Source organism: Amphibalanus amphitrite, unplaced genomic scaffold, assembly GCF_019059575.1.
Source record: "Amphibalanus amphitrite isolate SeventyFive unplaced genomic scaffold, NRLGWU_Aamphi_draft 000266F_arrow, whole genome shotgun sequence".
Lineage (NCBI taxonomy): Eukaryota > Metazoa > Arthropoda > Thecostraca > Balanomorpha > Balanidae > Amphibalanus > Amphibalanus amphitrite.
In genome coordinates this window covers 123256-149655 of record NW_024881761.1, presented here as the reverse complement: position 1 = coordinate 149655, position 26400 = coordinate 123256, and the positions used below count along the sequence as shown (strand labels likewise).

Sequence of the window (26400 nt, the reverse complement as noted above, 5' to 3'; positions counted from 1 at the left end):
CTGCTGAGTGTTGGCTCCGTGGCTGTCGGTGCGGCGTCTGCTGGTGCGCGAACTGTCGGTTCAGTACGGGGCAGTTCGAGACTGGCCGTTGGTTCAGGGACTGTCGGTTCAGATACTGTCGGTGCGGCGGTGGTTGGTTCGCGCGGACTGTCGGTGCGGCGTTGGTTGGCTCGCGCCGACTGTCGGTTCAGGCAGCCCGGGACGGTGCCGGACCGTGCGTCGTTGCGGAGTCGGGAGTCAGAGTCACCGCCGGCCGATAGGCTGCTTATGTGACGGCCGGGACCAGCTCAGTCGGCCGGTGGTGTCGCGACCCATTGGTGTGAGATCGCTTTATCCTGACTGAAATTATTGAGAGCAGGGCTGGAGGCGACAAGAGCCCACGTGTGTTGTGTCACTCGGTGTCATCTGACTCATCACCAAACCTCGACAGTTCGGTTCTCTGGGTGTCTTGGCGTAACCGCTTGATTGCGTGTCACCAGTGCTCGCTGTGTGTGGTTTTCTAGCACTTCTTCGGTTCGGGGTGTCACAGACTCACAAACGTGACCCACATCGCGGAATTTGCGAGTGGGTGACACTCAGCAGTGTCACGTGACAATGATTCATCATTCATCTGGCGCCAGTGGATTTAAGAAGACTTGGTGATACCGCTGGACTTATGGCACCCAAAGTGTGACAGTGACAGTGTCAGTGACAGTGTCAGTGACACAGTGACAGCGAGTGTCAGTGACACAGTGAGTCGCGTCCATTGGCTGTAAAACGTCTCCTCAGAGCAAGGAGATGCCTGGAGATAAAGTCAGGTTCTCTGGTGAGTCTGCTGGTGTCGTCTGTCTCTTGTTCACATTTGTCATGCCCTTATACCGTCACCGTGCTTATACCAACTTTACTGCATTTATCGTCACAATGCCGTATTACAATGAAGCGATATCTAATTATTTACATGCGTGAACTAAAACAAGCTCGAAAGCAGACATGCAAAAAACAAAGCAAGCATGTTCTTAGCGCTTTCAATGCACATTGCACATGGATCCGACAAAACGAGCGAGCACTCTTCCCACCACCTCTATATCCAAAAATGAAGTTTAAAAAAAATCAAGCCAAAACGCATCCTTGTTCACATCACCGTTACCGGTTTCCGGTGGACCTTGGCACTGTGGCGGGCAGACCCGACTCGGGGATGTCCCTGTGGGCTGCCGCCGTTTGGGGGGGCTGGACGGAACACCCTATCCCAGCGGGACAGTCCTTACCAGCTGGACACTCTATCTCAGCGGGACCCTCCCTCCCAGCGGGACCCTCCCTCCCAGCGGGACCCTCCCTCCCAGCGGGACAGTCCCTCCCAGCGGGACAGTCCTTACCAGCGGGACCGTCCCTCCCAGCGGGACAGTCCCTCCCAGCGGGACACTCTATCCCAGCGGGACACTCTATCCCAGCGGGACAGTCCTTCCCAGCGGGACACTCTGTCCCAGCGGGACACTCTATCCCAGCGGGACAGTCCTTCCCAGCGGGACACTCTATCCCAGCGGGACACTCTATCCCAGCGGGACAGTCCTTCCCAGCGGGACCCTCCCTCCCAGCGGGACCCTCCCTCCCAGCGGGACCCTCCCTCCCAGCGGGACCCTCCCTCCCAGCGGGACCCTCCCTCCCAGCGGGACCCTCCCTCCCAGCGGGACAGTCCCTCCAAGCGGGACCCTCCCTCCCAACGGGACAGTTCTTCCCAGCGGACCTTCCCTCCCAGCGGGACCGGCTGTGGGATGGTCCCTCCCACCGCGAGTCTTCGTCCCGACGGAATGGGCTCAGCCGCTGCCGCGAGCCGTCCAACGTCGACCCATAGCCCGGCGCCGTCGCAGCCTTTATGCTCCCTTCATCAGTCCAGCCCCTCAACAGTCTTTCTGTGCCGATAGGAGCCCAGCCAAACAAATAAGATCATATACATACAACGGAACATGCAATTGCAAGCCTTCGCAGGATCTAAAACCATCGTTCGGTCATCCTGGATTCATGAAAAATTAAAGCTTTGGTACCTCTTTTCAGCGCATGGACTTTGAGGTGTTTTAACGTCTTTTTATTGATATCTTGTCAGCTGTCGCTAGCAGACTGACGACGAGTAAGAGAGGCATATATTCTGTTTTTTTTTTGTATCTTTCTATTGTCTATACCCACTGCATTTCCTTCCCAGTGTGAATTATCGACGTTATGTGGGCATCTGCCATGACGCTGCATAACGCAAGTCTCATGACCGTTATTTATCAGCCGATTGCAAAATTTTGTTTGGGAAACCGAACCGACAGAAGCAGAAGCAAAGCTTGCTTCAAACTTCAATCATAGACTAATAAACACACGACATTCTGCTCTGGCGTCACGGAGACGCGGTTTCACGGCCCATACGTCAGTGACGTCAGGACACATCAGCGATGTTTACCGAACTATGACGACACAGTGGCTGGAGTGAGCCGGCCCAGCGACCTCCCCCTCCGGCCATCCCTCCGTCCTTCACCCCTCCCCCCACTGGCCATCCCTCTGTCCTTCACCCCTCCCCCACCGGTCATCCCTATGTCCTTCACCCCTCCCTCCCCCACCGGCCATCCCTCCGTCCAGCACCCCTCCCTCCCCCACTGGTCATCCCTCCGTCCTTCACCCCTCCCTCCCCTACCGGATATCCCTCCGTCCCTCCCAGCCTCTCTGTGTCCAGTTTGCTCCTGTAGGTCAATTAGCCCCAGTTCAGTTTAACATCACCTTTGGTTGAGCGTCGGAGGAGAGGGGATCTAGCACTCCCCTCCCCGCCCCAGTAGGGATCGATCACATCCCCTCACCACCCCCCAGTTCGTTCCACTCTCAGCCCTCGCTCCTGGGCTAGAACGAACTCTCTAGTTCGTCATACTCTAGCCCCTCATCCTCACCCTCAGGTCGTTCTAACCCGGCCGTTCGGACTTTTTATAAATTTAGTCCGAACCTTTTGAATGGAAGGATTCACAAGGACAGAGCCCTCGCTAAGCGAAGCCACAACTATACCCGTCAGGAGGTCCATAAACGTCAAACGCCCGTTGCGCTTCGCACCCGGACTGTTGTAACCGGGGACGCGTGCTCTCACTACGCGGAGTCCAGCGCTCTACCGATTGAGCTACGCGCCTCTCTATGTACCCGCTCAGTTCTGCCCTCCTTTCCGCCTCTCCTTTAGAGGCCGCTCTTTGGACAGCTCCGACAGCCCGCCCTCCCGAATTCTGTTCTGTGTTCTGACCGCTCTGTTTGTTCCACAGGCCGCTCTCTGGACGGCGCCGGCAGCCCGTCCTCCCGGCCTCTGTTCTGTGTTCTGACCGCTCTGTTTGGTCCCCAGGCCGCTCTCTGGACAGCTCCGACAGCCCGTCGTCTCGCATTCTGTTCTGTGTTCTAACCGCTCTGCTTGGTCCACAGGCGACCGCTCTTTGGACAGCGCCGGCAGCCCGCCGTCTCGGCCTCGGCACTACCCTGCCGGCGTCCACGGCCCGCTCCAGGAGGCCGTCCTCCGCGGGAGCGCCGAGGAGGTGCGGCTCTTCCTCAACTCGTCGTCCTCCAGTGACGTCAACGCCAAGGACGCCGTCGGCAGGACGGCGCTGATGCTGGCAGTGGAGGCCGACTCCCCCGAGGTTATTGACCTGCTGCTGAAACACGGAGCTGAGCCGAACGAGGGGAACGCGTTCGGCACGTCGGCCCTCTACCAGGCCGTGTGCGCGCGGAGACTGCGCTGCGCCGAACGGCTGCTACTCGGCGGAGCGCTGGTGAACGCCCACTCGCTGCGGCAGCGGCACGCGCCGCTGCACGCCGCCTGCGCGGACGGAGACGCGCGCCTGGTGGCGCTGCTGCTGTCGTTTGGCGCCGACCCTGACGTGCTGGACTACCGTCACCGGACGCCGCTGCACGCGGCCGCGGCCGGCGGGTTCTGCGACTGCCTGTCGCTGCTGCTGCAGAGCGGCACGCGGGTGGACGTCAGGGACCTCCGCGGCCTGACGCCGCTGGGGGTGGCGCGAGACGCCGTCTGCCGCAGCGCGCTGCTGGAGGCCGACGCCGCGCTCAGCGCCGCCGACCTCCGCCTGCTGCTGCGGGAGCGTCCAGCAGCCGTGCAGCAGCTGCTGGACGGCGGCGTGCAGCCGGGCGACGGCGGCGTGCTGCTGGTCGGCTACAAACCGCTGCGGGACATCGGCGGCAGTGAGCGGCCCTTCGAGGCCGAGCTGGTGACGGAGCTGCAGCGCAGCGGCCGCTGGGACCTGCTGGGCCACCCGGCCGTGGAGCTGCTGCTCGAGCTGACCCGGCAGGACGGCTACTTTGTCTACCACACCGCCGCCAAGATCCTGTGGTGCGTCGTGTTCCTGGCGTCCCTCCTGGGCGCCATGGTGGTCGACCTGTACCGCGTGGGCAGCGACATCCCCCGTCTGGAGGTCGCCCTGAAGGGAGTCCTGGTCACACTGAACGTCTTCCAGCTGCTGTTCCTGGTGGTGAAGTGTGCGGTCATCGGCGGCGGGTTCTTCCTCTCCGGCCGGCGCTGGCCCGTCCTGGTGAAGACGGTGCTCATCTTTGTCGTGGTGTTCCTCCGCAGCGAGCCCGAAAAGCGGCTGGTGTACGCCTTCTCCGTGCTGATGGCGTTCTTTGAGTTCACCATGGCCCTGGAGTCGATTTCCGTGTGGAAGACCACTCGCGCCATCTCCTCGCTGCTGCACGTGACGCGCAGTATCGCCGAGTACCTCCTCGTCTACTCGCCGGTGCTGATCGGCTTCTCGGTCGCCTTCTCTGTGATGTTCGGCAGCGGAGACGTGCCGGGCAGCAACCTCTTCCACGGCCACTTCCTCGCCATCAACATGGCGGCCATGGTGCTGGGAGAGGTGGACGTCATGGAGGCCGAGAAGCACACGCCCCAGTCCGGCCTCGGGTACGCCCTCAGCACACTCGTCTTCCTCATGTTCGTCGTGCTCGTCCCCATCGTGATGCTGAACCTGTTGCTGGCGCTGACCATCAGCGACACGACCAAGTTTCTCTCCAAGGGCGGCGCTGAGTTCCTGCAGAACCTCGCCAACCGCACGGCCTGGAACCAGCAGGCCGCCTTCATGGTCGACGGCTGGGTGCACAAGCTGAAGCGGCTGATGCCCGAGTGGCTGTTTCGGCACGTGGCTCGGTACTCGCTGCAGTTGAAGTGGCAGAGCGTGCTGCCGCGGCCCGCGGCGGCAGTGCGCGCCACCCCGCATATCACCGTCGATCCGTTCGCCCAGGGTGGTAAGAAAGTGCGAGCGTTCGTCGCCGGGTACAGCCGCAGGTTTCGAGTGCGCAGCGAGCTGCGTCAGAGTCTGGACGCCATCGTTCAGGCGCGGCGGCCCGCCGAGCCGGTCGTGCCGCCGCCAGCGACAGGGCTGGACGCCGAGGACGACGACGTCTGCGAGTCTGGCCTGGGGAGCGTCGGCACGGGGACGCTGCTGGGGAGCTGCGAGGAGCTGTGCCAGTCGACCACTGGCGTCCTGCGCTCCACGGTCTCCTCCCGGCTGCTCTCGGAGCGGCGGCCCCTCTCTGTCCAGCGGCGGTACAGTCGGGCCCCTCTGACTCACACAGTCAGCTCCTCGGGGCGGGGCGGCCGGGCAGGGCGTACCGCCAGCTCCCCGGTGGCACACCTCGGGGAGCAGCTGGCCGGGATCAGGGAGGTGCTGCAGCGGCAGCAGGCGGCCCTGGAGCGGCAGCAGGACGTGGAGAACAGCATGCTGGAGAGACTGAGGCAGATGGAGGACGTCATGTCCAAGATGGCCGCCGCGCAGTAGAGGGTGGTAGGAGTTGTAGTAGGTACCTAAAATACTATCGTTCCAAGTACGACGAAGGAACAGTACGAGCTTCAGCAGATGGATGAGCACTCGTGGAACACCGATCGGTACCTACCACTCCCTATGTGTAAGCGATCAAACAACTGCTGAAAGATATGTCGCTTTTAAGCTACATTGTACGGCTATTTCAGTGGAATTACTGTGGAAGTGTGCTCTCTGCTAAAAGAATGCCAGTTATGGTTCGTGCAGATTTCCGGGGGGGGGGGGAGCCCGTGTGGCGAGGACTCATACACGGCATAATAATTGGCTGTCGTGTCATCTGTCCCCCGCTCACAGCGGTTACCTGTGAGTCACTGACGGTCCCTGGCTCACCGAGTGGCCCAGCGACTCAGTGGAATGTGTGGATGGAAGTGCCAAATACTCGTCTGAGGACCAGAGCTACCAGGGCAGAGAGGCGCACTGACTATACGGACTGAACGCGCGCGGCTCACAGCCCCTGACTATACGGACTGAACGCGCCCGGCTCACAGCCCCTGACTATACGGACTGAACGCGCCCGGCTCACAGCACCTGACTATACGGACTGAACGCGCCCGGCTCACAGCCCCTGACTATACGGACTGAACTCACAGCCCCTGACTATACGGACTGAACGCGCCCGGCTCACAGCCCCTGACTATACGGACTGAACGCGCCCGGCTCACAACAGTCCCTGACTATACGGACTGAACGCGCCCGGCTCACAGCCCCTGACTATGAACGCGCCCGGCTCACAGCCCCTGACTATACGGCTCACAGCCCCTGACTATACGGACTGAACGCGCCCGGCTCACAGCCCCTGACTACGGACTGAACGCGCCCGGCTCACAGCCCCTGACTATACGGACTGAACGCGCCCGGCTCACAGCCCCTGACTACGGACTGAACGCGCCCGGCTCACAGCCCCTGACTATACGGACTGAACGCGCCCGGCTCACAGCCCCTGACTATACGGACTGAACGCGCCCGGCTCACAGCCCCTGACTATACGGACTGAACGCGCTCGGCTCACAGCCCCTGACTATACGGACTGAACGCGCCCGTCTCACAGCCCCTGACTATGAACGCGCCCGGCTCACAGCCCCTGACTATACGGACTGAACGGGCCCGGCTCACAGCCCCTGACTATACGGACTGAACGGGCCCGGCTCACAGCCCCTGACTACGGACTGAACGCGCCCGGCTCACAGCCCCTGACTATACGGACTGAACTCGCCCGGCTCACAGCCCTTGACTTTACGGACTGAACTCACAGCCCCTGACTATACGGACTGAACGCGCCCGGCTCGTACAGCCCACCGTTAGGCTAGCTAGCTTCTCCGTGGGTCGTGGTTAGTGTTGTTGTGTAGGAGGCCGATTAAAATGTATCCCTGTCTAAGATTCGCCAATATTTCAGTCGAAGCTGCTTGAAAATGTATAGAGCATAATAAATGTCAACAACTTCACCGCATTGAGTGCCATGAGTTCAATGAGTGCAGTTTGAGAATTGAATACATTTGTTGTATTGAACATATTTAACGCTTTTAGTAGGTATGTATTGACTGTTGAGATTTGAGTGGTACCGGCTAGTACCTACTCGGTGTATGCTGTTCACTGTAGCCATTAAGTGCATTGAACGCATGGAGTCCGAATGCATGCAGGTAGGTACTGTTAACGCCAGACCCCTTGAGACCCCGTACCGGGACGGCTGGGACCACTTCTGCGCCTGCCATCTATCGGGCAGTGTTTGGAACTACAGCGGGCGCCGGCCGGCCGCGCCGCGCGGCGCCGTTACCGGGCTATGGAGGCGAATGAAGTGGTATAAAACCAGACGAATTTTACGTTTGTAAAGCAAAAAACGAAAAATGTACACTCACCACAGTGTTCAGCAAAGTACTGGGAACAATATGGATATAATTTAAAGCTAGTACGATGCGAACTGTTGGTTCCCTAGAGCAGTATTTACATACTTGTAGGAGATAGGACTTTAACATTACGGGAGCTTCTAAACTGCGCTCGCAAAGTACTTGATTGTAAATATTTTCATTTAGAGGCAAAAATCTAAAAATGTACAGTCAGAGCGTTGTTCCCAATGCTTCTAGGTACACAATGAGCATAAATTTAGCTCGAAATGTCATCACACATTGGTTCCCAGTCCAGTTTAAAACGACACTTTGTGCCGCAGAGCCTATCTCTTCCAATGGATGGCGGCTGGGTGGCGGTTGTAGTGGTGGACAAGACAATTCTTGAGTGAAATGAAATCATTTGCTTTCAAATAATAAATTTGAAGAACTTGTAATAATTGACAAAAGATCGTTAATTACAGTGTATAATTTCAAGTTCATGGCAAATGAAAATATTTTAAACAATGCTAGTTAACCCCAGTACCGCCGCGCGAGAAAGCAAGTACTCGACGCACGGTCTGCCCGCCACTTCTGAAAATGGTCCGCGGCCGGCCGGCCGCAACCCGACACGCTAATTTTTCGCGATTATTTTTAAATGCGTGGAAGAATTTCAACCAAGCTCAGGACATAGCTGTTTCAAGACCTGCCGAAACTTTTACAATTTAGATATTTTATTGCCATTTCAATATTTCAGGCACTTCTCATTGACTCGTAATGTTAAATTTCGAGCAAGATTTTCACCCGGTGTGTAGAGGCTACCACCAGTCAGTCTGTGATACGTTATGACGTCACAGCTAAGTCCCGCCTCTGTGGTCTTGGCCTGCGGCGGTTTAGGGCCGGCGCGCGGTCACTCTCGCTGTGGCGGGGAGCGGGGACGGTCGAGCGGTGCCGAAAGCCGGCGGAGTTGTGCGTAACGTCTTGGCTGACAGTGCCCAAAGAGCGACATGATGACTGAGGAGCCATAAATGCTAAATGCGCATTGCTTGTACAATGCTGATATGTTCGCTGATATTTGTTTTATTTTTTACAAGCCGCAAATGACGGGCAGATGGCATATAACTGACATAAGGTTAGAAAATATTCACCTGTATTTAAAGCCTATGGCGTTGCAGATAATGCGATACTGGGATGTCGGATGTCGATTGTTTGAATTGGACAAATTAATTCGTATATGATGTAAGATAAAAACACCAAAACCACCCAACGTTTCGTGTTATTCACTTTTTCAAGGGTGATATGACACATTTTACCTATAGAGTCAAGTACATTTTTTCGGTTTCGTTCGAATATTCGAACGAAACCGAAAAAACGTACTTGACTCTATAGGTAAAATGTGTCATATCACCCTTGAAAAAGTGAATAACACGAAACGTTGGGTGGTTTTGGTGTTTTTATCTTACATCATATACGAATTATGTCGGATGTCACCAAGTAGCTGCCGATTTGTAGGTACATCGCTATGCAACCATCGAACAACGCAATAATAAGTTAATTGCCTTCGCTTCACATCATTAAGGCTCGCTCGTATTTCAAACAGATATCCTACATCGAAAATCGTATTTGTTAGGAATCGTTAACGTTTGTTCGAAGCACGTGTGAGTAGTAGGTTGAGGAGTGATTGTCCTCTTGGTCCTAGAGGTATACAAGAGTCAACAAGAGCCTGACATTTGCTTGACCGTCTGCTGCAATTGATTCATAGCACGTGAAGCGTCAGCGAAATTCATAGTCCTTTACAGATGGCAGGGGTGTCGTTTGTACAGAGGTCGCTGATGGGCACGGGTCAATGCCGCAGTCGTGGGCGGAGCCTAATGTCATATGACGTCTGAAAGCCTCTATCCAGGATGGAAAAACAGTTAACATTACGAGTCAATGACAAGTGCCACAAATATTTAAGTGACAACAAAATGTATCTGAAGAAAAAGTTTCGGCAGGTCTTGAAACAGCTCCTTCCTAAATATGGTTGAAATTATTCCACGCATTTAAAAATAATCGCGAAAAATTAGGGTCTCAAGGGGTCTGGCGTTAACAGTAGGTATGTGTTATATGAGACTCTATGTACCTATAAGGTTCAGAGTCTGCCCCTTCGTGAAAATTCCTTAGATGTGGCCCTGAAGTAACCGTGATAAAAGAATGCATGTTTTTTTTGTAATAAGCACTACATTAAGGACAAAGGTCCCTTTCCTGGGAGGCCACCCTTTGGGCCCCGAGAAGCTCTGCTCCTTCTGGACCAAAATCCGTGGCGCTGTGCCGGCTCCTGCACTTGTGCACTCGCCGTGCAGTAGCACTGTGCCTGCTCCTGCACTGTACTTGTGCACGTGCCGTGCAGTAGTACCACAGCGGTCTCATCGCTCCATTGATGTGTTCAACTGTTTAGTCTCTCTTGAAAGTATTGCGCCTCGATAGTATCTCTATCAATCCCTGATCTGAGAGCCCTGGCTTTTTAGATTTGGCCACCTGGGCGGCCCGTACAGAACAGTGCGTACCGACTACCGCAAAACGGGCTATTAGGGACAAATTTTGACTTTGACAACCTATCATTCAGATGTTGTTCTAGCGAGCGGAAATGGTGCTGTTTTATCAGACGTGCGTTCGGCATCCTGATAATCAGGGATACTTGTCCGGGATCACCGGGATCATTTGGTGTTTTAGGCTGACACCGTGCATAGGAGGTATCGAACATGAACACGAGTAAAAGAGCCACTATTGAAGCAAACGCAATCTAAACATGTAACTAATTGTATCGATGATCACCGGTGATCCCGGATAATTATCCCTCATTTTCCGGATGCCGAGCGCAAGCAAAGAAAAAGCTCTTGAGCAGTAACAATCTCTTCATATAATCACATTTTTTTGCGACAAAATTGTAGGTTTATGACTTTTAACCCGGCGGCCACTGGGCCCCCCGCGCCGCCCGCCGGCCGCTGTGGGGGGGGGGCATATAGTTGCCCCCCTTTACTTCTGTGGCGATGTCGTCGCAACACCAGGAGATAAAGAAGCGAAACTTTGCACACATTTTCCTGAATACCTAGCCGAGATTGTGTCCAAATTTGGTGTCGATCCCATTCAAAATGACGTCACAGTGACGTCAGAAGTCAAATTATAGATTTGCGACTCCAGTTTCCTCACGATATATCCGACATATGAGACCGAATATAGGGGAGAGTGGGGTAAGATGCCCAGGGTGGGAAAGACGCCCCACCCCCTCTAGCGGCGAAACAAAGAATCGAACCTGGAAATTAATGTTTTTAGCGTAAAGCGGAAGCCTGCCTTGTTAACTGCACAAAAATTTGCGAAGCTCAGTTGGGCAACAGCTGGCTGGTGATTGCATGTTTTTTATTTGCTGCTTTCAAAAAATATTTTGGTGTCAAAACATCGTAAATATCAAAGAAGGTAGATAATTTTTGCGTCCCTTGCTATAGTCGTGATACATTAACATGCGTGTACTGTGTCCCAAACAGTTTGTTTCAGGGTGTAGTTTTATGGCTAACAAATTGTGCTGATTTAATGTTACTTCGGTACTTTCGGGTAAGATGCCCCCCGTCCTGATGGGGAAAGACGCCCCCCTAAATCCCTAGGCTGTCCTTCAAGCAGCCCGTCAAATCATTTATTACATACTTGTAATGAGAGACAAAAGCTGATCTGGGACTATTGAGAGTCCAGTACGGTCGGGTGCTCCCCATGCCGGTCTCTCGGTCCACACAGCGACTTTTTGGGCGGCACCTGACTGAGAGTCCTCACGACGGCCTCTGTCGGCCCCATTATTGGCTCCAGGGCCCCTCACGACATCCTTTGAGGGCTCCCACGTTGACTCCACGGGCCGCGCTGGCATCTGAGGTCCCCACGATGGGCTCGAGGGCCCTCAAGCATCATGAAGACCTGTAAAGGCCCCACAGTGGTCTCCGAACGCCACCACGGAGGCTTGTTTGGCCGCGCTGGACTATGATGGCCCTAACTATGACCTTTGAAGCCCCTTACGACTACTTTTGAGGGCCCTTACGATGACGTTTGGTGTCTTCTGCAGGCTCGATGGGACAACTGATTCGTTCAGGCGATTCACGTGCCCATTTATGTCACTTATAGTGCAGGGGGCATCTTCCCCAACGCCAGGGGGCGTCTTTCCCACCCTGTGGGGTAAGATGCCCCCTTTCACTTCTTCAGGAAAATGCTTAATAGCAAAAAAGTTATCATATTTCAGGCACGTAAGTGTGATATTTTTGGAGAAAAATGATGTCGGCTTCCGTTGAAACTCCAAGTTTTTGCTTTCTGATCGTCATTTTCGAATAATATATGACAAAGCAAAACCCTGGGCATCTTTCCCCACTCTCCCCTACCTAATGGACCGATTATTGGTCAGGAACTAGTTGGAACTATACTTAGATGTTTTAAGATGACAGCAGGTGTTGTCTCGGGTTCATTTACACTTGAGTTTCATGCTCAGCGACATCAGAAACGGTCGATATTAGAAAACACAAAACATTATTACGTCACTGTGACGTCATCTTAAATGCTACAACCACTAAACTTTCCTCATATTCATTTGAAGTTATGCCAAGTTTCACGTTCGTAGCTTATCAGGTTTCGGAGATATTCCACAAAACGTAAAGGGGGGAGGGGCAACTTTATGCCCCCCAGCAGCTCGTGGGTTAAATTTTATACTTATTAAAAAATAACTTATTTTTTAACGCTTCCTTTTATATTCACATCCATGATCAAAGGTAATAACAATTTTTCGAAATGCTGTATCCAGCTGCGCAACATAATATTATCGTCACCCCACACACCGTCACCACGTCACTTCCCCTCCCTCCTTCTGGCCTCTACCCCCCACCATGTCCCAGGTCAGCCGTCCGCGTAGCTGCCGAGTCCAATCGCATGGCAGCGCTGCTGGCGGTCCCGCCCCGCCACCGCGAGGGTGGGGGAGCGCGTATCGTGCTACTGCCGGCCAGCGCGGTTCGCCACTCGCCGTGCGCCGGGGCAGTGATCTTGGCACCATCATCGCCAGTGGAAACTCCTTCAGGGGCGTGTCTCTCTCGGGCCCTGTAGCAGAGAAGGTAGGCGGTGGCGTCTCGAACGCTCGCGGCAGAGCACTCTCTCACTTTAGAGTCATCCATGATTCATGAAGAACCAGCTGTCGGCGGGATGATTGAAGCTGTACGTTGTGTAGTGGCCGCTATCTTGACTGCCGTGGTGCTCTACCACGCCATAGAGGTCGTAGACCAGCCTGTACGTGTTGGGGTGCGACCCGACTGCCAGCCGACTCAGGTCGAGCCTCGAGGTCCCGCAGGGGGAAGGTCACCTGAGCGTGGTTCTTGCGCGCGGTGCCGCCTGCGAAACTGAACCTCTTCAGGTGGAGGATGACAATAGGTGGAAGCCACCAGAGGTCGAGTTTCTTGTGGACGTCGCACCGACACTGACACTTTGGACAGGTCCAGTCCGTGATGAGGTCGCCACGTACGTACTCGTCCAGACACTGAGTCAGATTGCTTTTGCCCATCGCTAGCGGCAGCGACAGCAGAGATAATGTTTCACATGTGACCGACTCGGACCCGCAGCCGGTGCAGAGTAGTGTCGACTTATGCAGCCCGTGAAACAGTTGCGTCACTATCGAGCTGTTGTACCGCTGGAAGTCGCACCACGCCGCCTCGCCTGCCTTGCTGTTCGGGAGGCCTTCCGCCGGCGGTCGGGGAGGCAGTTCTCCAGTCGTAGTCACAGCATTCAAGTCGTCGTGCAGCCAACTAAGTAGCAGGATTATAAACTCATGAGCGTCTTGCATTTCCATGCCGCCGAAGTCCCTGCAACGAGCACTTACTGCATTGCGAAAGCGGTGAGGTGATATGCATTGAAACTTTTGCGACCAAATTACCTCAAACAGCTGAGAGATTTCCGTCGCCACCTGACCTTAAGGCTTAGCGGCTGCTTGTTCGTGTTTTCATGGAGAAACTCGCCTACCAAGTATTTCACCAGCGCTTGCGTTTGTGCGAGTACCTGGAGGACGGCGTTCATGTAGCAGGTGTTCCCGAGGTTTTCCAGGCCAGCAGAACCGGCCGGGGAGACGCTGCTTTGGTTTTCGAAATGAGGAACGAAGTAGTCCTAGAGATTCCTTCGTCTCCGGCTACTGACTGGCGAGGCGTTGGTGCTGCGGGGGCGGTCTTCGGCTGGCCAGCCGAGACTGTTCCAAAGCTGGTCAGTTCAGAGGCTGGCGACATCAAAGAATATCGTGGAATAACTTAATTGTGTTACTATCCTTATTAAAATTGGGTGTTTTGCTAATACTCAAAGTTTTGCTTCAAATCATGTACAAAGCCAAGATTCCTATGCATAGGCGGTCGAACAGGGAGGGCCCGGGGCACCGTGCCCCCTTTAATTTTGGCATTTTAACATTAGCCCTATGGGCGTTGCTTGGAAAGAATGGGACCAAAAGTCGGCAGTGCCCTCCTTAATTGAAGGTGTTCCGCCGCTACTGTTCCTATGATACACCAAGCATAACACAGTCCCTTATGACGTCACCAATGAGATACAAAAACAATTGTACCCGAGTGCTAATATTAATTCTTACCTTGGTGACGTCTGTCAAACTAGCAGCGAGCAGCGAGCAGCGAGTCCAGCAGCGAGAAGCGGGCCATCCCGATTTGGCTGAAAATTGGCTCACAGAGCCTTCTCAGCACGCTGATTCCGAAAATCATGGTCTCTAGGGTGGGAATCTTGACCGTTCTCGAGATAGAACTCTCTAAAGTTTTCGACACCCATGACCGGGCCATCCCGATTTGGCTAAAAATTGGCTCACAGAGCCTTCTCAGCACGCTGATTCCGAAAATCATGGTCTCTAGGGTGGGAATCTTTACCGTTCTCGAGATAGAACCCTCTAAAGTTCTTACCACCCATGACCGGGCCACCCCGATTTAGCTGAAAATTGGCTCACAGGGCCTTCTCAGCACGCTGATTCCGAAAATCATGGTCTCTAGGGTGGGAATCTTAACCATTCTCGAGATAGAACCCTCTAAAATTTTGGACACCCATGACCGAGCCATCCCGATTTGGCTGAAAATTGGCACACAGAGCCTTCTCAGCACGCTGATTCCGAAAATCATGGTCTCTAGGGTGGGAATCTTTACCGTTTTCGAGATAGAACCCTCTAAAATTCATATTACCCATGACCGGGCCATCCCGATTTGGCTGAAAATTGGCTCACAGAGCCTTCTCAGCACGCTGAGTTCAAAAATCATGGTCTCTAGGGTGGGAATCTTTACCGTTCTCGAGATAGAACCCTGTAAAGTTCTTACAACCCATGACCGGGCCATCCCGATTTGGCTGAAAACTGGCTCACGGAGCCTTCTCAGCACGCTGATTCCGAAAATCATGGTCTCTAGGGTGAGGATCTTTACCGTTCTCGAGATAGAACCCTCTAAAGTTCTTACCACCCATGACCGGGCCATCCCGATTTGGCTGAAAATTTGCTCACAGAGCCTTCTCAGCACGCTGATTCCGAAAATTATCATCTCTAGGGTGGGAATCTTTACCGTTCTCGAGATAGAACACTAAAATTCTTACCACCCACGAACGGCCCATTCCGATTTGGCTGAAAATTTGCTCACAGAGCCTTCTCAACACTCTGAATCCGAAAATCATGGTCTCTAGGGTGGGAATCTTGACCGTTCTCCAGATAGAACCCTCTAAAGTTTTCGACACCCATGACCGGGCCATCCCGATTTGGCTGAAAATTGGCTCCAGAGCCTTCTCAGCACGCTGATTCCGAAAATCATGGTCTCTAGGGTGGGAATCTTGACCGTTCTCGAGATAGAACCCTCTAAATTTTTCGAAACCCATTACCGGGCCATCTCGATTTGGCTGAAAATTGGCTCACAGAGCCTTCTCAGCACGCTTATTCCGAAAATCGTGGTCTCTAGGGTGGGAATCTTTACCGTTCTCGAGTAGAACCATCTAAAGTTCTTACAACCCATTACCACGCCATCCCGATTTGGCTAAAAATTGGCTCACAGAGCCTTCTCAGCACGCTCATTCCGAAAATCATGTGGTCTCTGGGGTGGGAATCTTAACCATTCTCGAGATAGAACCCTCCAAAGTTTTCGACACCCATGACCGGGCCATCCCGATTTGGCTGAAAATTGGCTCACAGAGCCTTCTCAGCACGCTGATTCCGAAAATCATGGTCTCTAGGGTGGGAATCTTTACCGTTCTCGAGATAGAACCCTCTAAAGTTCTTACAACCCATTACCAGGCCATCCTGATTTGGCTAAAAATTGGCTCACAGAGCCTTCTCAGCACGCTGCCCCGAAAATCATGGTCTCTAGTGTGGGAACTGGGAATCTTAACCGTTCTCGACATAGATTAGAACCCTCTAAAGTTTTTGACACCCATGACCGGGCCATCCCGATTTGGCTGAAAATTGGCTCACAGAGCCTTCTCAGCACGCTGATTCCGAAAATCATGGTCTCTAGGATGGGAATCTTGACCTTTCTCGAGATAAAACCCTCAGTTTTCGACACCCATGACCGGGCCATCCCGATTTGGCTGAAAATTAGCTCACAGAGCCTTCTCAGCACGCTGATTCCGAAAATCATGGTCTCTAGGGTGGGAATCTTTACTGTTCTCGAGATAGAACCCTCTAAAGTTCTTACCACCCATGACCGGGCCATCCCGATTTGGCTGAAAATTGACTCACAGGGCCTTCTCAGCACGCTGACCGGCCTGTGACATACCACCCATGACATATGAAGATTCCCACCCTAGAGACCATGATTTTCGGAATCGGCGTGCTGAGAAGGCTCTGTGAGCTAATTTTCAGCCAAATGGGGATGGCCCGGTCATGGGTGGTAAGAACATTAGAGGGTTCTATCTCGAGAACGGTAAAGATTCCCACCCTAGAGACCATGAGGCATGATTTTCGGAATCAGCGTGCTGAGAAGGCTCTGTGAGCTAATTTTCAGCCAAATCGGGATGGCCCATTTCTCGCTGCTGGACTCGCTGCTCGCTGCTACTTGCTAGTTTGACAGACGTACCTTGGTGTCGCCGCGGAGTTTGTTGTTTCTGTGTTAGTCGGTGTTATGGGTGTTTCTTGACGTGTGGTTGATATTGGTAAGTCCCTTTGATTTTTCAATCCGTATTTCCTATGTGCATCTGTACGAGTTTTAGTTCGAATGAGTTTAACATTTGAGATAACCAATAGACCCCGGAGCTTCCGTGAAACTGCGCTGCAAATGTCACGGTTGCGTTATCCATGGTATACTAACTCAATTGTTTTACTTTTTACATATAAAAATATGCATACTTTGCATTACTTACTAAAAAAACCCACATCACACTATTTAAGAAATTATGTATCTTTTACCAAACACCTAACAACTTCTCTGGAATTTTCACTACAGGGTGTGTGGTACCTATGATTCATGTTGCTTGGAAAGATAAGCGACTGTTTTTGGACGCCGGTGAAAACAGGGTGCCGGAGGGCATTTTAGTCACGTGATATTTGCAACTTCTCCCCCTCCGTGGGCCTTCTACATGGTAAACGTCACGTGTGAATTTCACGAACCTTGATCAAATCGCCTCAGGCGCCCTGTTTTCACTGTCATCCCTGTTTTTGTCATAATGCTGTGTTTTAGACTGTAATGGGCTGATACACTTTTTGGCAGTGCTTAGGCATTTTGTTCAAAATAGCATACATGTTGCACTGAGCCAGGTGAGGAGAAAATCATAAGTTGAAAATGCTCAGGGATTGGTGATTGAATTGGCTCCTGAATGCTCCATATTTTTTTCCTGTTGGCGTTGGTGTTGGTGACTTATCTGGGAAATAAGCTTAAATTAGGGTGCTTTATTTAAAGGAAATAGTTCACTTAAGAAAAACTATTGTTGAAATAAAGTAACCAGTACAAACATGCACCTCAAATAGGTATATATATATGCACAGATAACTACAAAACAACTATACAAGTACATCAGGAGCCAGCAGAAGGTCAAACCAGCTATACATGCAGTTGAAAATGGTACAAGCTTGACCTCAAATGATCAAGAAACTGCTGAAGCCCTGCAAGATTTCTTCAAATCTGTTTTTGTGAAAGAGGGTGATACACCTCTACCAGACTTCGAGGAGCGCGTGCAACCTGAGGCAGCCATCACAGACATTGAGATGACTACTGAATCAATCAGAAACGAACTTGTCAACTTATGTGAACAAAAAGCACCTGGTCCTGATGGTATCCCCAGCATTGTGTTGAAGGGGTGTGCAGAGCAGCTAACTCGACCTCTTTACAAGCTATTCACAAAGTCACTTCAAGAAGGCCAATTACCACAAGATTGGAAGGATGCTAATATTGTCCCTATCCACAAGAAAGGTAACAGAAATAAACCAGGGAACTACAGACCTGTAAGCTTGACCAGCCAAGTTGGAAAAGTGATGGAAAGGTTGATTAAAAGGAGTGTGACAGCTCATCTCGAGAGAAACAACCTCCTGAGCCAACAACAACATGGTTTTGTATCCAAGAGGTCTTGTCAGACCAACCTCCTGGAGGCCCTCGAACACTGGACGAAAGCTATTGATGAAGGACGAGGTGTGGATATACTGTACCTGGACTATCAAAAAGCATTTGACAGTGTACCCCACAAGCGACTGATGAAGAAACTCTATGGATATGGTATCAAGGGAAATGTATTGTCTTGGATTAGTGCCTTTTTGACAAACAGAAGACAACGAGTGGTGGTAGGGACAGATCACTCTGAATGGTGTTCAGTCATCAGTGGGGTCCCCCAAGGGTCAGTGTTGGGACCAGTCCTGTTCATCATGTTTGTCAATGAGCTGCCAGATCTTGTGCGCAGCAACATGAAAATGTTTGCGGACGACGCCAAGATATACAGGCCTATTCAAGCAAAACAGGACGCTGAGATTCTCCAACAAGACATATCACTTCTGCAGAAATGGTCACAGGACTGGCTTTTGAGATTCAATGAGGCAAAATGTAAAGTGATGCACTGTGGCACGAACAATCCAAGTGTAGACTACTTCATGTCAGATGGCACAACCAGTAAAAAACTACAAGTCAGTACCCTGGAGAAGGACCTAGGAGTTTACATCACAAACAACTTGAAGCCATCAGTCCACTGCCAGAAAGCTGCTTCTAAGGGTATGTCGGCCCTACGTATGCTAAAGCAAGCATTTGATAGACTGGATCTCGACAACTTCAAAGCTCTGTTCACCACCTACGTCCGCCCACATCTTGAATATGGTATGCAGGCTGTTGGCCCGTACACTGCAAAGGACATCAAGCTGCTGGAACAAGTTCAAAGGAGGGCGACAAAGCTTGTAAAACCTTTAAGGAGCACACCCTACCCAGAGCGCCTCCGCAGTCTTGGACTTCTTAGCGTAGAAGACAGACTGCGTCGAGGCGACCTCATTGAAACATACAAGCTCCTGACAGGGAAGGTTAAGGTGGACAGAGATCAGTTCTTTGAAGTCGACCATGAAGACCGCACGAGAGGGCATCATCTGAAGCTGAAAAAAGGCAGATCAAGTCATCTATACAGGCTGAAGTTCTTTTCAAACAGAGTAGTTAATGACTGGAACGGATTGCCTAGAGATGTGGTGGAGGCTACTTCTACAAACATGTTCAAACGAAGACTAGACCAACACAGGGCTGCCAAACCTGCATCCTCACGCCACAACTGACCTTATGGCTCATTTCCTAGTCCGGCTCGATGTGAGCATTGAATAGACCTAGTCTACTACAGCTCACTAATGCTCAACTTCAACTTCAACTTCAACTACAGCTAAAGCTGAGCTAGAGAAGTTCACTTTTAACATAGAGTTTTGAACTGAAATAGCAGTTTTGTAAATCAGTTGGGACTTGGGGAAACTATGTGGCAAAGATCCAAAAATTGATCAGCCAATCAAAGCCTTGAGTGAGCAGGGCGATGACCATATAGGTATGGTCATAAAATCAGAAAACTTCATCTTTGCCATGCATCCTTACATTCAAATGAAAAAATAACGCATTAGAAATAGAATGTTTTTTTTTTTAAACTACACGAGGCCTACACTCACTCGGTGCACAATGCACTGGTGGCTCCAAATCACAGAGTTACATTTCAAGGTCAAACAGTGATTGGCAACTATGGCGGATTGAAACAGATGCTCCAAAAAATATAAGCACCGCCATGGTTTTTAATGTCATTATTTGTATTATTTTGCATATTGTTTTTCTAAATGTGTTTGAATTATCATTTTAAAATTAAATAGGTAGGTACCTTTATTTAGGTATTGTAATGAAATGAAATCTTGTAACATTTTTCTTTCAAAATACCGATCCATTTATGGAATGGCCAGCTGATTGTGACGCTAAAACCTGCAGAAAAGCTGTTTTTCTATCGCCATGTTCGAGTGAATTCGTCAAATTTTATCGAATCGCGTTAATTCCCAGTGGAAAATGGAAGTCTTTTTTCTTCCTGAGTTCACGGGCACCGCACACTGCTGCGTGCGGTGCGTCCAGCAGGCGTGGGGGTAGGGGATGGGTAGGTGGTTCTGACGTCACAGCTGCGTGCGGTGGACGGTCCACTGTGGCCAGTCCCGACCTGCCACAGCGATCGCTGTGTGCGGTGACGGAAGGCTGACGTAGGGACGAAGTGGGCGGAGCTTCGAGGCTGTGTGCGGTCCGACCGCACACAGGGTCCGTGAACAGCCCTCTGATTTAAGTGGACGCGATACCGCAAGTACCGGCAGGTTATACCGTTTTTCACCCGTTGTAGCGAGGGCTGCATTTATGCCCATATGGCGTATATGATCATCAAAAGTCTATTTATTGACCGATCCATTTTTGGGTCTTCGCCTCGTAGTTTCCCCAACTGAGATTGAGCTGATACTAGCAGAAATCAGAAGCTTTTAATAATTATTTATTTATTTATTTATTTATTTGGGGTCAAGGACAACAGGCATACATGGGCCCATTTAATGTCCAAGCACTCAAACTCAGTCAAATGTTACACATAAACACTTTGACAAAAGCATTGCAACTACAATACCAGAAAAACGCCTTTGGGGGCGACTAACAGAGCGAGCGAGAGGGTGAGTCTTGTACGTGCAAAATTTCGAGGGGGTACCTCCAACTGACTTGTGCACAACACCCTACTAACCGGTCTCTAGCAATGTGCCAAATTTAAGCACAATCGGCCCAGCCGCTTACGAGATCCGGAAGCGGCACCCTGCACGTGCAAAATGGGTCCCAACTGACTTGTGCACGGCGCCCTACTAACTGGTCCCTAACTGTGTACGTACCAAATTTGAGCGCCATCGGTCCAGCCGCTCTCGAGATCTGGAAACGACCCCTAGACGTGCGCACGTGCAGCAGCACCCCAACTCTGGCACATGGATATGCATTGCCTAGTGGGTGCCTACCTACATGCCAGTTTTCAGCGCGATCGGCCAAGTAGTTACCGAGATATTGCAACTACCTATTACAAAACTGACACACCTCTTCGTTTTGCACGTGGCACGTGCAATGCTCAGAAATTTCCGTTAATCTACGTAAGACTCTGCTTGCTTTGCTCGCTGCCTAACAATTTCACAATTCTTTTGTATATATTGACACATTGGCCCTAAGTTCCCTTAACCCACGCCTCGTGGGGGGTATTTTTTGCCCCCTCCAGACTTTTCTATATATCTCTAGAACCGCTGCGCCGATCGTCACCAAACTTTCAGTACCTTCCCGGGCATCGATTTTGCACATCGTGACCAAAATTTTTATCCAAATGCTGTGATAGGTTGGCCGCAAATGACGTCAGAATGACGTCATGTTCTGCCGTTTTCGACCCAATAAAAGGTTTCGCGGGAAGAGCTGTCAGGCCTACAGCTTTAGAGATACAGAAAAACGTTTGAGACATAAAAGGTGTAGAATTAGCAGGGCTACATCTGTTATCTCAGAATTTTTATTTTACTGAATTTTGACCCCAAAAATCAAAAACATTTTTTAAAAATATAATTGCCAAAAATCCAAAAAGTCTTTCGATTTTCGAAAAAACGGAATATACCTATGTGAAAGCCCTTACGACTTCTATTCACATGCCAAATTTTAGATCGATACCTCTTTTTTGGGCAAGTAGTGAAAAAAACTGTTCAAAATGGATGACGTCAAATTTTCAAACTCAATTCTTAGCAATTCTAGACCACGTAGCGCAAAACAAAGAATACCATTAGACTCGCCGTGTCGAGCTACATCGAATCAATACCCATTTTATGCAAAATATCAATTTTGAAATTTGACCTTTTTTGACCTGACCTTGACCCGTGACCTAAACCGTTCCTGATGGTCCTATAACCAATACCGTTGAGTTTGAAATGAAATTTGTGCTTTGGCCATAAAACATGCATCACACAGCCCTACTAAAATTGGGTTCATGTGCCGACCCTTGGTGACCTGACCTGTGACCTGACCTGGTATTATCAGTGACCTCTAATAGCAACATATGTACTAGGCAACTGACGCCCTATCGCTGATTTTCGATAAAATGCGTTTTACTCGATGTTATAGCGCATTGCATAGAAGACCCATGACAGGCAAAACATGCTATCTTTGACCTGTCCTGTGACGTCATCGGTGACCCCGAGGTCATTGGAATTGGATTTCCTACGACAAGTTTGATAGGGCTTTCGAACGTCGTTTGAATTTTGTGGATCCGTCCAGTAGTTTCGGAGAAACAAGGGGGCGAAATAGCCCCCCCCCCCCACCAGGTCGCGCTATAAACGGACCCCACCAGGGCGCGGTTTAAAGAGTCATGGAACACATCAGCATTTTATGGCCCAACGATCACCCAAAACAAAGATATTTCATTTCTTGTTCAGAAAAGAGTGCCTTGCTGAGGAATGCAGCCACGTTACGTCAGCCGATCAGCATGCTGCTTACAGCCAATGGTTTTGTCCTACGCAGCATGATTGGTCAACGCATACTAAGGTTCCGTGTCAAACAGTATTTTGTATGAAATATAGTTCTTCCTATCTGATAATATAAAACAATATATTTTTATAAAGGTTTTATTTTCTTTGCTGATCATTTTGAGCCTAAAAAATCATAAATCTATTGCATGAAAAACTAATTTCGGGAAAGTGAGCTATTCCTTTAGTGATCCTGGTCCATGTTAAAAAGATACCCGTAGAAGTGTGATCCTTTATCGGCCCTTATGCAGGAAGGCAACACTTATCAGACATGTGAATGGCATCATCAGAAAGAATTTGTCAAATATTATCATACACCAGTAAAAATCAAATCAAAATGTTTCTCAAGTGAAGAACTTAGTCGCAAAAATAAGCTAAATTTTGATCCTATTTTGCCACAGGAGTTAAATACCCTGGTAGCACACAGCATTGGGAGACCTACCTGTACCAGCCTCCGTCCTGGTACATTATCCCCGGAGCGGAGGTGCTGGTCGATCCTGACGACTCAAACAGTGACAGAGACTCGCTGGACTCGGACCGCGGCAGTGACGATGAGGTGAGTCAGTGAGAGGCCGTGGGCTCGATTCTAACCACGGGAAATTGTATTTTGTGGTTTTCGCATATCATATGCGCTTTATTAAATTTGCCTGAATCAGCGTGTTTAATTGCTTTTATTGATATCGAATTTTGACTGTTGCTGAGATGCTTGAAAATTGTTTTCTTCCGGCACATGCTCTGTTGCAAGACTGCAATGAACTATTTTCGCCTTCCAACTTTTTATAGGATTACCACAGCAGCACCGGGAACGTCTTCTTCAACCGCTGCGGAGAAATAATCAGCTACGCCGACGGTGAACCTCTCTTCGGCGTCGGATGTCGATATGGAGCCAGAAACGGTGGGTTCGCCGGGCTCAGCCCTGAAAAGGCCGATCAGTGAAACATTGGTGGGCGGGAGAATGGTGTGAAGAGACCGGCGCTCTGTGGCGGGGGGGGGGGGGTGAGCCTGGCGTGTCTCCCGCCACCGCCAAAACCGCCCCCGCCCCCGCCCCCGCTGGAGACAGTGGTGGCGCGCAGCGTGCGTCGGAAAATGCCACCGGCGCAGCTGAGGCGATTAGCTAATCTACCACTTCGGGATTCGGTAGAACACACCGAAGTTAGGGTCAGTTTGGTGAGAGTTTTAACTACATTGAATAGTAGGATGGTGACCATAAAGATCTATTGTCCAATCCATACAGTATCGTCGTGCGCCAACTAGCGTTGCGTCCTGTGACTAGTACTGCCAGAGTGAGTGTGGATCCAGGACGTGGAAATCATGAATCCGAGGGATGTGGTTTGAAAGCATGTGAATTGTTGTAGAACTATCAGCAATTGGTGAGCTGCTTTAGGGCTACGAGCTCTTCAGAGCTAGGAGCACAGTGAGTTGACCTCATCAGCCAGTCACATCGACTTGTCGGCGGTGACGCGTAAACCGGCTGAACGGAGGCGGCGCAGAACTTGTTGCACACTTTGGCGATGTTTTTCTGGGGCTGGGCCCGGCACGGCTATGTCGTCCAGAAAGACGGCCACATTGGGGATGCCAGCCAGGAGTGTCTCCACTTCTCCTTTGAATAGAGCACTACAGCACTTTTGACTCCATAGCATAGACGCTGAGGGCGGAACAGGCCCTTGTGCGTGTTGATAGTCAGCGCTTCTTTGCTGTCTTCATCCAGTTCTAGCTTTAGATAGGCCTCCCGGAGGTCTATTTTCATGAACTTTTTCCCGCCTGCAGCGACCAGCTCTTCCACTCTGGGCAGATACTCTGGGTGGCGACCAGCTTTCCAATTTGCTGGCCTTGTTGACAGTCAAGTGGTAACTACCACACAGTCGAACACTGCCGTCAGGTTTTTTTTTCACCGCAACCACTGGAGCGGCCCAGCGTGACGTTTTGACCGGCTCCAGGATGCCTAGTGATACCTGGCGATCCAACTCCCTTTTGCTTGCTTCTCGTTGCGCGAAGAGCGGAGTGCGATGCTTATGAAAATTGGCTTTACTCCCGGTTCGAGCCGGATAGCGACTTTCTGAACATTGTAGTGACCCAGGCCGGGTTCGAACTGTCCTGGGAACTCGGCACGAACACGGGCCCGCGATGCGGAGAGATCCTGTTCGGACAGATAGGACTGGATCCTGTTTGAACAGGCCGCCCAGTCCAGTTTGATCCTCTGTAGCCACTCCCACCGGCCCAGTAGTGGGGGTCCGTGGATCCTCTGTAGCCACTCCCGGCCCAGTAATGGGGGTCCGTGGATCCTCTGTAGCCACTCCCGGCCCAGTAGTGGGGGTCCGGGCGTCTCCACTCTCCACCACCACTAGCGGGAGCACTGCCTTTTGACTTTGGCAGACCACTTCTACTTCAGCGACACCTACCACGGGCACCTCCTCCTGTGTGTACGTTAGTAGAGCACGATCGGGTGGTTGCAGCTGTGGCTGGACTGGTAGACTTTTGAACAGACGTTCGCTCATGATAGAGCGACTGGCACCTGTATCCACTTGCATTGTGACAGGCTCTCCGTTGATGGAGACTTTTACTTCGATTGGAGTCATGCCATCAGATCCTGTGCGGAGCGTGAACAGGCTGGAGTCGGCAGGCGCTTCAGCGACTTCACTGGCGTCGGTCACATGATGAGCACGGTCCCTTGCAGGCGCAGAACCGTCACCCCTGACACTTCGGTAGGCCGCCGGAGTGTGGCCTACCTTGCGGCACTTGAAGGGACTTGAAACACTGAGCGGACTTGAACGGACAGCTGGCAGGCTGGTGGCGTTTGTGAGCATGGACTGGCAGGCAAAGCTGTTGCTGAGTTTGCTGACCTGCTCTGGGTCGGGGCCGCACCCCGACAGGCAGTTTGCGAGTGTCCTTTCTTGTTGCACCGGAAACACTGCTTGCTCCGAAAGGGACACTGTGGCTGCATGTTTTCGGCTGTTGCATCTCGAGCAGCACGGCTCTTGCACGACGTGCACTGCAGGCGCGTGTCTTTGGAATCCCGCATTGAGTTCACTGACCTGAGCTCTGATCTCCTCCTCTTGCTTTGCCATTTCTAGGGCGCGGGGCAGCGTTTGATCAGAGATAGCGAATAACTTGCGCTGGAATTCCCTGTCAGCGCAGCGGGCTACGGCACACTCCAGCACTCACTTCTGGCCGCGACACTCGTTATGGGCTGGCGGCTGTCGTCTCCACGCCATATGGGAGGCTCCGGGGTGTCGACCGTCGCGTGACCCTCTGAGGAGAGGTAAGTCGGGCCCCTCCGGAAACAGGCGGCACACCCTGAGTTGAGGAAGCGCACATGTTGGTGTTTGTGAGTGGACTGGTGGACCAGCGAAACAAACCGTACGCTCCTGGGTACCTCGAACCTATGGGGTCTCATCCCGTGCTACTACGGATGTCACGCCGTGCCGCTGCTGGTGGGAAGTCCACCTCCAGGTGACAGCCGTCGAGCTGGTCCTCTGCCGGCCACTACCCGCGCACAAGGATATTTTTCATGGCTTTCACAGCCACAATAGCCGCTCGTATGACTGGAGCGAGATATCGAACCGTGATCACCTCCGCCCGTGAGAAGGAAATCCGAAACTCGATTAACTCGGTGTCGCTGCCGGGCCGGCCGGTCGGCACAAGGTGTACTCCGAATCGTCGGATGTCATCCCTGGCTGCTGCTGGTGGAAAGTCCACCTCCAAGTGACAGCCATCGAGCTGGTCTTCTGCCGGCCACTACCCGCGCACAAAGATACAGGGCACGAAGTCGATGCCTCTGTCT

At 51.6% G+C, this 26400-nt stretch overlaps 1 protein-coding gene across 2 annotated transcripts; it reads left to right on the top strand.

Annotated features, from left to right (window-relative positions):
- The first annotated feature begins 724 nt into the window (after positions 1-724).
- Positions 725-7277, top strand: LOC122386904 (transient receptor potential channel pyrexia-like). Of its 2 annotated transcripts, none has more exons than XR_006257452.1 (2): positions 725-805; positions 3252-3290. XR_006257452.1 is itself a non-coding variant. In XM_043376629.1 (2 exons), exons 1-2 carry the CDS (start codon positions 778-780, stop codon positions 5766-5768), a joined length of 2391 nt encoding a protein of 796 aa, XP_043232564.1. In that variant the 5' UTR covers positions 751-777; the 3' UTR covers positions 5769-7277. The 2 variants fall into 2 exon arrangements, 1 of the variants encoding a protein (XP_043232564.1); XM_043376629.1 differs by lacking the exon at positions 3252-3290 and adding an exon at positions 3406-7277 and having other exon boundaries at positions 751-805.
- The last annotated feature ends 19123 nt before the right edge of the window (positions 7278-26400 follow it).

Excerpts from the sequence above, each read along its gene's own strand:
- LOC122386904 (XM_043376629.1), top strand. The coding sequence starts at position 778 with ATGCCTGGAGATAAAGTCAGGTTCTCTG. Across the intron at positions 806-3,405 it reads AGATAAAGTCAGGTTCTCTG|GCGACCGCTCTTTGGACAGC; the intron begins GTGAGTCTGCTG and ends CTTGGTCCACAG.